At 33.5% G+C, this 12,470-nt stretch overlaps 1 protein-coding gene across 1 annotated transcript in view; it reads right to left on the bottom strand.

Annotated features, from left to right (window-relative positions):
• Positions 1-7,302: 7,302 nt before the first annotated feature.
• Positions 7,303-12,470, bottom strand: part of LOC149412187 (uncharacterized) — a 36,504-nt gene continuing 31,336 nt past the window's right edge. The window contains exons 15-16 of the mRNA XM_089645677.1: positions 10,937-11,057; positions 7,303-7,689 (exon numbers count right to left, since the gene is read on the bottom strand). Of these exons, the coding sequence (XP_089501803.1) occupies positions 7,303-7,689; positions 10,937-11,057 (508 nt within the window). The remainder of the gene's footprint in view (positions 7,690-10,936; positions 11,058-12,470) is intronic.

Below are 12,470 nucleotides of genomic sequence, written 5' to 3'. Positions count from 1 at the left end.
GGACATTGATATAATTGAACTTTGTCCATTTGGACATTGATACAATTGAACTTTGTCCTATAAAAGTATAAAAGTATAAAACTATAAAAGTGAGAAAATTGTCTAATTGTCTGTTGCTACCTGTCCAAATTACAAAAATGTCATCAACATATCTATACCAAACAAATACATTAGCTAAAAGGGAAAGTCCACATTCGAAAAGTTTGTTTTCAAAGGAATCCATAAATATTTCAGCAAACAATGGAGAAGCGGGATTTCCCATTGGGAGACCATTATGCTGTTTATATAATTTATCATTAAAGGTGAAGTAGTTTTGATTGGTACAAATTTCTAAGAAAGTGGACATTTCCTTCACAATGGTTCGATCTAAATGGGAATTATTTAAAATGTTTACAATTAGGTTTTTACATTCATTAGTGGGAATGCTTGGGAAAAGATTAAAACAACGTCAAAGGACACTAATTTACTGTTGCTAGGTATGTCTAAGTCTTTGATTTTACTTCATCAAATATATTTACAATATCATTTATAAACAGTAAGAATGGTATATAATAATTAGTTAAGGTTTATTTTTTTTATGCTTCCGATTTTGTTGTCCGGGTTAAATCTTCCCCATAGGAAAAACTAAACCCTTCCACTCACTTTTCCACAAATGATCATCTAGTCAATCAACATTATGTAAGTGCATTATATAAGCAAAATAAATACAAAACAATACAAGAACAACACGTCAACTCACAAGAGATCAAATGGGAAAATAATTCACCGACTCCAGATATTTTCATATCAGAGGGTTCGGCTCGGTAGAACTTCTAACAGGGCCTATAATTCCTACTGATCCCTCAACATAAATATTTAAAAAATCTTTTGTTATCCTACATGTATTCAAAATGACCGACTTTTGCATCTTTATATATAATTTTTTTGAAAGATCTAATACGCCTACATTTTTAATTAGAGAGCTAGGTATAATGCCAGTAGCCGAAATAACGAATGGTAATATTTTTATAGTCTGAGAATGCCAAATTCTTTTTATTTCATTTCCTAAATCTGTGTATTTTCTTAATTTTTCGCTAACAGATTTTTGAATATTACAGGAATTTGGTATAGCGACATCAATGATATAAGTTATTTTTTTAATTTTGTCATGTAAAACTATATCGGGTCTATTATGACTAATCGCTCGGTCTGTTAGTATAGTTTTATCATAATATATTTTATAAAATTCGTTTTCTATCTACCATGTTTTGAGACTCTTCGTACGAATAAAATTACTTTCCCTGTCTCATATCCAGATCATTATAGTTTGGTAAATATTGAAATAGTTTGCTAAATCATTACAATCCGCATAGCTTCTTAACGGGAATTGCATGGAAATTAGGCCTAGAAGGAGGCGATTACTCTTACGATGAACTTGTAGTAAAATTAATTATTTCTTCTTCAGAAAAAACTTAGGACGGACTTTGATCTCATCTGCATTTTGTAAATTATTAACAGTATGATTGACTCATATCCATCCTGAACTCCATCAAAACCTTCACTTGACATTCTCTTTAATTATTATAAGTGTTTTGGTGCCCTATGCTGTATTGTAACATTTCTCCTTGCAATTAACTTCCCGTAAGTTAGTAAATACATAAATAAGTCATACAGCAGTCAATTCAAATCTCCCGGTAAAATGCGGACTTCAAGCTACGACTTTCTAACCAATCACCGATCTACACCATGTATGAGCGAACCTTGTTTAATATTCTTTCGAACCTTGAGCTTACACCGTGGACCTAAAATGCCCTCAGATAAGTTTGCAAGTCGGTAAATTATAATTCACGTTAAGTAAATATAAGTACTAACCGGCTACAACCAGAAAATCCAATATAGACATGTCGTTTATGTTTTTGGTTATGATAGCATTTTCAGCGAGGTATAATGGAGTATGTCCTTTAGATGTAGTAGAATTTAAGTCAGCACCTACAAATATTTAAATGATAAACATTGCCCGCATCTAAGCACAACATTTACGTACCTATTAGAACTTATTGTGAAACTCTGCAAAATATTTTCACAGCTCCCACAAGGGAAATATTTTTAAATACCAGATAAGAAATTTTTATTCCTTTACCTTTTTTTAGCATTGCAAGGACTATTTCCTTACATCCCGAGGAGCAAGCTTTCTGAAAAATAACATGTCAGTAAACAAATAAAACAAAATAATAATCAATTAGTCCTAGGACTAACACAACATATCTAAATATTATTAAATTTTGTAAAATAAATATTATTTTTTTACCAGGAATGGCGAAATGCCTTTAATTTTAAAATTTATGGATTCCGGATATGCGCCAATATAATACAAACAATTTTCTCTTTCCTCCCGGTTGTTGAAAGAACGCTGAAAACAATAGATAGTAACAAAAAATTAAAACAATAACATGTATAAAAAAATCGATAAACTTGTTACAAAACGATTTACTTACAGCAATGGTTCGAATTAGTTTCGCTGCATTTTTTGTCAATATTTCTTTTTTTTTTAATTTTGTTTTATTATATTGTATTGTCTTTTGTATTATTTTAAAAAGTGCTGCAATTAGTAGTAATGCTACGAGAACATTCAGAAACATCTTTAATTTAGGCCTTTCAACTGTATAACAAAATACAAGGAATTTGCTGTGAAATAAAATATTGGTAATTAATTATTAATGTTTCTTTTTTGTCACTTTATTGAAATATTTAAAGAAAGATTATGTTTGCCAAACAATCTACCTGTGTATATGTTTATAAAATGTTTATAAAATGCTGTGTATATGTTTATAAAAGCACACACGAAGATGTGAAAAATAAAAAATAAAGCTAACTCGAAAATAAATAAATATGTAAACTGTCAGAAATATTGAAAAAACATTCTCGCTTTAGGTACATTCGATTCCAGAGAAATGTTTTGAAAATACTTCTAAATAAAATACTGACATTCAAAACAAGTACTGTTTCTGATTTTAGTATAACAATCACATATTATGCAACTGAAAATATTCTGCTTGTTTTTGCGTTTATTATGGGCCGGTATGTCAGTTGCTCTGGCTAGCTAAGATTCATATTGCCCGTCGAGGTGCTCTCCCGTAGAAGTCATTAGCCTAGTTATACTATTACCAAGTAAGTATAGTAAATAATATAGAGGCAAAAAAATAGTGCTCGTAGATTACATTCCTGAAAAACACAACAAAAATTAATCCAACAACCCTCCCACGTGAATGCTACAAGGAAGTTGAGTGAAAAATATTTTGACTTATAAAAAATATGTTCATGTAGATCAAAAAATATCGATTCTAAATACATAAATATATTTCTATATTATTATTCTTAGAATTAGTTAAACGTTCTTGAAAAAGCATTGAATAGCAATAAACTATATACGCTCCACGATTGGTCGAAAGAATTCTTACGTCACATGTGTCGTGACTTGTACGTACAGTGCTTGTACGTACAACGGATCACCTATGGTGCATCTCTTTCTATTACATGAGAGATGGTCGGTTTAGATGAGAGAGGTATATGCCAAACGTCTATTTGGGTCAAACCAAACCACAGCCTTATGCCACAGTCGGTCTTCAGTACAAACGGTCTTGCTTCCTATCTCGTAAAATACTTTTTAAGTTTAGTAGTGGATGGTTTGGTGTTCATGTAATACAAAATCTGTTAAAAAAAATAAATAGTTACGTAATACACACTTTTCAATACTATAATATAAGGTAATAGTATAACACAGTATTCGGAAATAAATGAAAAAGTACTTACAAAAAATTATTAATTTAATTATCGAACGGAAATAATGATTCACTTTAGTACCCCTGCACAAGTTGGTCACGAGACGAAGCTACACAATGCGGCCGTAGGTATCGATGGTCTAAATAGAAAAATAGAACTGGGGACAAGTGGATTTCTCATGTGCACGCATAGCGAAGTAAAGCGGGACATCAATAGCGTGTCATTTCCTCGCGCACTCTTCGCGTAGCAATGGCACACGGTTGAATGTATTGGTATATTTGCTCCCGATTTCTTACAAAAAACTCTGATTTTTAATTGAATTTGAAAACTATGTTAAATATTATTTTTTAATTCAGTGCATAAATGTATAACGGAGGAATACCTAAAATCTGAACCCAGAATTTATTATATTTATAGAGTTATTAAAGATATTAGAAGCAATGTGTAGTAAATACACACCACAGATGAGGAAAGGTTAACCTTTCCCTTACTGTCCTAAAAAAATACACCCGTTACGGTGCTGTGTAGTCAATACACATCTTAAAATAAGCGATTTTAAATCGGAAAAATATGAATATTCATAGCCAATCGCTTATGTTTATTATATTTTATGTCAAAAGTGATAATAATTGTAATTTAATAGCTGAAAACATGAAAAAACCATCGGCAGATGCTAAAAAAACGTGCGAGGAGTGCTTATCTAACGACGGTCCGTGACCGAATGGCGGCTGATTCCGCTGATGGGCGCTGGACTATACGCACACAGCTTTGCGTGTTTACGCTGCCAGTCTTGCAGGGGTTTCAAACTTAAATTTTTTTTTAAATGAAATAAACCAATGTGTAAAAAGAAATATTATATTGAGAAACTAAACATTAAAAATTCCACATGCATTATATTTAAATATAACAGCAAAATTATGTAAGAACAAAACAATACAGCGAAATTAAAAATAATAAAAATTTAAAACCAAATATATAAAATTGTTAATCTAAATTGCATCGCAATTGTGACAGGAAATATATTTTTTTTCTTTTCTGTGGCTTTTGCATACAGATTTTTGACAAATATGACAAACTATGGTGCTTCTTTTTTTTGTGTTGTATGGGCAAAATCTGCAAGTTTTCGACGGTGCTCGGGACACTAGTACATTTCTTGAATCACTCGTAATATCATTCGTAACAGCAGTTGCGGGTGGTGTTTCTTGATAATATGACAAAACTGTCTCGAAAGCATCTTGTTGTTGTTTGTGAAATTTGACCGTGCTGTTTTTTCTTTTCATTACATTGGGCTTAGCCAACTCTAAACCTATCTGTCTTATGAATAATTTCCTTTTACTTCTATTATTTTTTTTCCACTCCGGATACTTTTGAATCCATAATAAATATGTGTTCAGTGCAGCAATGTCTAACATTTCCATGAACAAGCGAAACGGCCATCTTCTTGTCGACCTTACACACGAATACTCGGAGGTCATTTTGTCCCCTGTGTCAACAGCACCTTTGGTTTTATTGTAATGTAAAATAATATCTGTTTTTTTTGTATCGGTTTGGCTTATTTCATTTCCAAGGAATTGAGTTGATAAGAGCAAAACTGCTTTATTTTGCTGAGGCACATATGATACAAGTGTTTTATTTGATATAAACCAAACTGGCTACTATACAATGGCCTTTCTGTTGATGGCAAAAACTCTTTAGGGATTTCCCTCTTATTTTTGCGAAGAGTGCCAGTTATGGTCAGATTTTTAGACAAAAGATTGTCCGCCAGTGGTACTGACGTAAAAAAATTATCTATGGTTATGCCTCTATTGGTGCCATATTGAGGTTCCACCAATTCCATAACGACACGATTGCCTTGATTTATTTCTCTTTTATTATTTATCATACCGCTGTATATTTGCATGTTACATATATATGCGGTTTTAGCATCTGCAGCGATCCATATTTTGATGCCATACCTGGCTGGCTTTGACTTCATATATACCCGAAATGGACATTTACCTCTAAACGCCGCCAAACGCTCATCCACGGTTATATCAAGCGATGGAGAGTAATTTGATTTACACGCATCTACCAATTTACTGAAAATCGACTTAATTGGCTCTAGCTTGTCTGAAGAAGCTTCAAATCTCTCTCGTCTTGTATCTCTATTATCAAAACGGATCTGACTATAAATATTTATGAACCTGTCTCGAGACATAGCTGCCGTGAAAAAGGGCTGACAAAATGGACTTTCACTTGTCCACAACTCATTCAAACTTAGTTTTCGGGTGCGATTTCTGCCGGAAGCAAGCATTATACCGATGAAAGCATATAATTCATCTTCGGATAATTGCTCAATCATATTCCCGGGTAAACGCCTCAATTGACAATTCGTTTCTTGGCATATTTCTGTCACCATATCTGCGCTTATAAATAAAGCAAACATTTCTCTTATTGTGTTAGATAATAAACTACCATTTTTCAGGCCGGAAGTTTCATTGACAATATTGCATTGCCGACGTCTCGATGATGATGGTGGTAATACACTCCATTCGAATCCGTGTTTTGAAACTAGTATTTCTCCCTCGTCTTCATTTTCACTAGTCGATTCCGAGTCTGATTCTTCTAAATGTTCAACCAAATCTTCAGTATCTGATATGTCATTGTTCATTTCAAACTCAATATCACTATCATAATCAAGTTCTTGCGCTATCTCTTCTTCTGTTGAATTTCTGTCAGTCATTATTCTTCCTGAAAATTGAAGGGTTTTTGTAAATAATGTAAAATGCAGTATTGCTTAACTGAATATTAAAACGAATAAGAAAAAAATGTGAAATAAATATTCAAAAATAAATCTTAGATCAATGATTAAATGACGAAAGCGCACAAATAAATAGTTACGTAATACACACTTTTCAATACTATAATATAAGGTAATAGTATAACACAGTATTCGGAAATAAATGAAAAAGTACTTACAAAAAATTATTAATTTAATTATCGAACGGAAATAATGATTCACTTTAGTACCCCTGCACAAGTTGGTCACGAGACGAAGCTACACAATGCGGCCGTAGGTATCGATGGTCTAAATAGAAAAATAGAACTGGGGACAAGTGGATTTCTCATGTGCACGCATAGCGAAGTAAAGCGGGACATCAATAGCGTGTCATTTCCTCGCGCACTCTTCGCGTAGCAATGGCACACGGTTGAATGTATTGGTATATTTGCTCCCGATTTCTTACAAAAAACTCTGATTTTTAATTGAATTTGAAAACTATGTTAAATATTATTTTTTAATTCAGTGCATAAATGTATAACGGAGGAATACCTAAAATCTGAACCCAGAATTTATTATATTTATAGAGTTATTAAAGATATTAGAAGCAATGTGTAGTAAATACACACCACAGATGAGGAAAGGTTAACCACATGTAAATCATATATCTCATCGTAAAACAAAATGAGATAGCATGAATTTTATAGAAATATCTCTCAAAAAGACTAAAAAGAGAAAAACTTCCGAAAATTATTAATTAATTATGTAGGTATTCCATATTAATCTCAAGGAATGATCAAATACCACCAGAATGTTGGTGGTATCTGTATTGGCTCCATGGAGGAGCCTTGTCCACCGTGGAATTTGAAGTGTTCGCAATCCTCGGCAATGAAGAAAGAAGAATTGGTCTCAAGCGTCACCTTGTTCCTCCCTGTGCCCCCGTTGTTACTGACGGGCAGCGTCAGGAAGCAGTCGGGCATGGGTTGGGGCGGCGGCTCCCCCTGCCCCTTGACCCGCTGCTCCTGCATCTCCTGGGACAGGTCCATCAGCGTGCGGGCCAGGGCCGGCTCCCGATTGTGCTGCTTGCTGCTGCCGGGCTTGATGTGCTTCATGCTCTGGGAAGTGAAGGATCCGTCCAATGACTGTGTGGAATCGCCGAAATAGCTGGTGTCCTGGATATAAGAAAAAATTTATATCAACTTTTCAAATGTGTAGGTTTAAACCATTATTATATGTCTTTATGTGGGATCCTAATCAGTGGCGGCTGGTCGCATAGTGCGTTCGTGTGCAGCACTATCTAAATTGTAATGGCTAAAATTAATTTATAATATCTTACTGAAGACTATAAAATCTATAAAAATCATTTAAAAATATTACTTACCAATACAATGCAATGAATATTATCAAGGAGAGCGATTTTAATCTCTCCAAGTATAAAGTATGGCCGCTGCGCGGCGCCAATCCGCCGCGCCGTGTACACAGATTTGCAAACGGATGAAAATACGTTTTTGTATGTATTTTTTAAAACACTGCGAGCGCCTCAATCTACCCATTTGTACCAGGAGTTAGCTAATTCCCGTGTGTCACTCGGCGCCGAGATAACCCGATCATTTCCGAAGATTACCGATTTATGAGCCTTGACCCGAGGTTACACGGAGACATCCGAAGTTCGTCGAACTTCGAACTCGATATTGGACAATAGATCACAGATGACACATGTCACATGTCACAGATCATAATTTACCGTCGTTATCGCGAGCCGTGACGTAATTATTGTCATTGTTTTGGTATTGATTTATCGAGTAATTTGATCAAGCTAAATACAGAACTTAATCCTTTTAATTTGTAACTTTATAAGAAATAAAAATGAGTGTAATCAGTGTCGAATATATAAGAAATAATAACAGTTTGTTTGAAAATAAATTATTAATTAAAAATTCTGGTCCACCTCGTCCAGTGCTCGTGATTAAGCAAGATTGTAAATCCAAATCAAGAGCTTTTACTCGAGTGTTTGACAAAAAACTTTATGATAAAGCTTTTTGGTTGTGTGGTTGTGACAAAGTTAATCGCTTTTTTTGTTTTCCGTGTCTTGTGTTTGGTGGAGATTCAACTTGGACGTTGAGTGGGATTAATGATTTAACGCATCTATCAGAGAAGTTGAAAAAGCACAATTCATCTACTTTACATTTACAAAATGTTATGAGTTTAGCCGTTTTAGGTACAGTTGACATTCGTCAACAGTTGGATTCTGGATACCGTGAGCAAACTTAACAACATAATGCAATGGTTGACAAAAATAGATATATATTGTCTAAATTAATAGATTGTGTCATATTTTGTGGAGCATTCGAATTGGCATTGCGTGGTCACGACGAAACCCTTGATTCGATAAATCCTGGTGTATTTCGCGGCTTAATAGATTTCGTAGCAGAATTAGATGCAGTATTAAAACAACATTTAGATAGTGCCACTGTTTTTAAAGGGACATCAAAGACTATTTCAAAATGACATATTGGATTCTATAATGGAAGTATACAGCACAGAAGTGAAACGACAAATTACGGAATGTGAATTTATTGCGATTCAAGCAGATGAAACTACAGATGTCTCTACGACGACGCAAATGGTTTTGATCATCGGATATGAATGGAAGGGCCATATTTATGAACGCTTTTGGAAATATTTAATTCCAACCTCGCACTGCGCTGACGGTTTGTATAAAGCCATCTCTGAAGAACTTCAAGGTTTGAACATCAGTTCAAATAAATTGATAGCTCAATGCTTTGATGGAGCCTCAGTTATGAGTGGAAGGGTTGGAGGGGTTCAAGCAAAAATTAAGGCTGATTTTCCATTTGCTAATTATGTTCATTGCTATGCTCATCAGCTGAATTTGATAGTCGAAAAAAGTGTTTCACAAAGCAATGTAATAAAAACGTTTTTCGCACATCTTCACGCATTTCCAATTTTTTTCGAGGTCTCCTAAACGAATGAACGTGTTAAACGATGTAATGAAAAAGAAAATCCCTTCTGCCCCACCAACAAGATGGAATTTCAACATAAAAACTGTGAGAACTGTTTCGGCGTACTCAGAATTGTTGATACAATGTATGGAAACTATTTTAGACCAAAATAATAATGATTCGAATACTATAAACCAGGCCAGTATGTTATTGCATTATCTTAAGGATGAACAGTTTATATATTGGTTAGGTTTCTTCAACAAGATTTTACCCCATTGTGACATTTTGTTTCAACAATTACAATCACGCTCTTTGGATACCATCATGATTAAGAAATATATATATATCAATTTGAAAAATGCATTCAGACAGTTCGTGATTCCATAGACCAAACAGGTGAGCCCAAAGCAAAAAGAAATAAAACGGTGAACTATGCAACTTGCATCGAAGTATGTGATATTCTCTTACAACAGATCAAAGACAGATTCGAGTTTACTAACCATTTATTAGCATCAAAATTATTTGATTGTGAACGCTTTACTCAATATAAAGAAAACTTTCCTCAAAGTGATTTCAATGAAACAGTGAACACGTACCTACATCTTTTTAGATAAATTTAAATTGAAAAATGAACTATGTGCTATATACGGGAGAGATGATTTCTCTAACGCCGATGGTGCAGTGGCAATCTTGCAACTTTTTTATAAAAATAATTTAGTCGAGTCGTTTTCGGAGTGTGTGAAGCTTTTAAAAATAATATGTACAATACCTATGACATCTGTGGAAAGCGAAAGGTGTTTTTCTACCCTAAAACGAATTAAATCATTCTTGCGAAACACGATGAGTCAAGACCGTTTGAATGCTTTATCTGTACTTAGTATTGAAAAAAAAAATTTGCAAACAATCCCAAATTTCACTTCGAAAGTGATAGAAGTTTTTGCTCTTCACAAACAACGTAGAATAGACCTTATCTACAAATAAGGTAGGTGGAATAATTATTTTTACCCATAATCTTTTTGTCATATTGTTTTTATTTTGGATTGTCAGTGAACCACCACCCTTTTAGGGCAGCGGCCGCCACTGATCCTAATGATAGTTTTTTGACGGAACCGTGATTGGTAAATCGATATTGTCCGCTTATAAGTGAAGAGGTAAACCAATTAGAAAAGAAAGTAAGCTCAATTTTATCTTACTTTATGTTAAATTGTCCATACATTTTTATAGTGGACGGGTGCACCACCCAAGTACAGCAAGTACACAAACAAGCCATACACTATAATATATTACAATTCTAATATCGTTTTATAATATTCTTACAGCAGCCCTCTTATAACATTTGACCGATTCCAAACTGGTTACTTTAACCGATTTGACTTAAATTAAGTAATAAAAATTATTACGACTGGGTGTTTTAATCAATATGATAATTTCAATCAAGTATAAAAGGCAATATCTGTACCTTGAAGTTGTCAATAGATGAACCTCTGGATGGCAGCTTGTGAGAAGGTTCTCCGCTGAGCTGGTTGATGTTCAGCTGGTTCCGGGATGAAGACAAGTAGGCTTCATCGTCATCTTGGTCACTGCAAATGACGAACTTTTCAACAAACTAAATTTTTTAAACTTAATTTACTAGTTTATTTTATAAATTAAATCCAAAATTTACTCTGAAATGGGGTAAGATTTGTAAGTAGATACTTAAATACCTACCTACTTAATTGCAAACCATGGATATTTTATATATTTTTTAAATTTCAAATAAGGAATTATACAATTTTTCCAAAGAAATGTCACCAATTCTTTTTAGCAACTTTCTTCAGGCAGGTAAGTAGGTACCATAATCATAGAATGAACCACGATCATGCAGTATCCAGAAGGGTATAACTCCGATAGAAAATTTGAATCGAAGAAAAGATACAGTAATCTCCATGGCTTGTGACATCACATAATTTAACCACATCCACCAATGAACAACTCTGAAAATCTATGGAAAAACTGTTGGAGGCTGAGTGGTTTGATACAATTTGATTGATTGTCCTAAGTAAATGAGGTATAAAAAAAAGATAATTTAAAGCTCTTTTTCGCAGGACAGTACTTTGTCAGATAGAGTCTGGTTGTCGTGAGGGAACATTCTGAAATTCAAATATTTTTATTTTTAAAATAATATGTAAGGCTATTTATTGAATAGGATAGGCTTGGAATGAGAATTTTATTGTCTATGGCCGCACCTTTTTTTTCGAGTTTCCTCTATCCTCGCCGATGGTGTATGATATAGAACAGTTGCACGCATAAAGTGTGTCTAAATATTGGAATATCTATGGTTAAATAGAGGGCCAATTTGTTTCATGCATAAAGCATGGAGTTATCAATCTAATGGGTGGTTTTTTTATGGTAGTACTAGCATGGCAACCATCTTGAACCGGAATGTAACAAACAAATTTACAATTTTTTAAATGCCAAATGGTCGAGTTAAAAAAGGACTTCACTGCGCTCAGTCAATTAAACAACACATTTTTTTTTTGTAAGTCAGGAGAGAGTGAACTTTTCAACATTGGAACTGATGTGTTGAGGAAATCAACAAATTAAAAAAAAGAATCTTTTCAAAACCAGACAAGCAATTGTAAACCCAAAAATATAACATATTATAAGCAGACAATATCGTTTTTTTTCTACATTTGAAATGTGCATACATTATAATGACTTACTTTTACAGGGCATTTTTAAAAGTGGAACTTACAACTTGCAAATACTTGGTACATCACGTGAATTAAAAATATAAACTGAATAACCAATAAATACTAAAAATTTGAACTTTATAAGTTTTTAACTAAAGAAACCAGATTTAATAGATTAAAGTTCAGAAGGAGAAAGAACTTAAGATTTTAGTTAGTAAAAACACATTTCAAATAGAAGATGATTAAGACGGACAAGATGTACATTTATTCCACTAAACTGCACTTGCACATCTCATGATGGTGCATATTAATTATAATTAA

This window comes from Hesperophylax consimilis, chromosome 23 (assembly GCF_061612785.1).
Source record: "Hesperophylax consimilis isolate HC1 chromosome 23, BYU_Hcon_1.0, whole genome shotgun sequence".
In the NCBI taxonomy this organism is placed as follows: Eukaryota; Metazoa; Arthropoda; class Insecta; order Trichoptera; family Limnephilidae; genus Hesperophylax; species Hesperophylax consimilis.
This window is presented reverse-complemented; position numbering and strand designations above follow the sequence as displayed.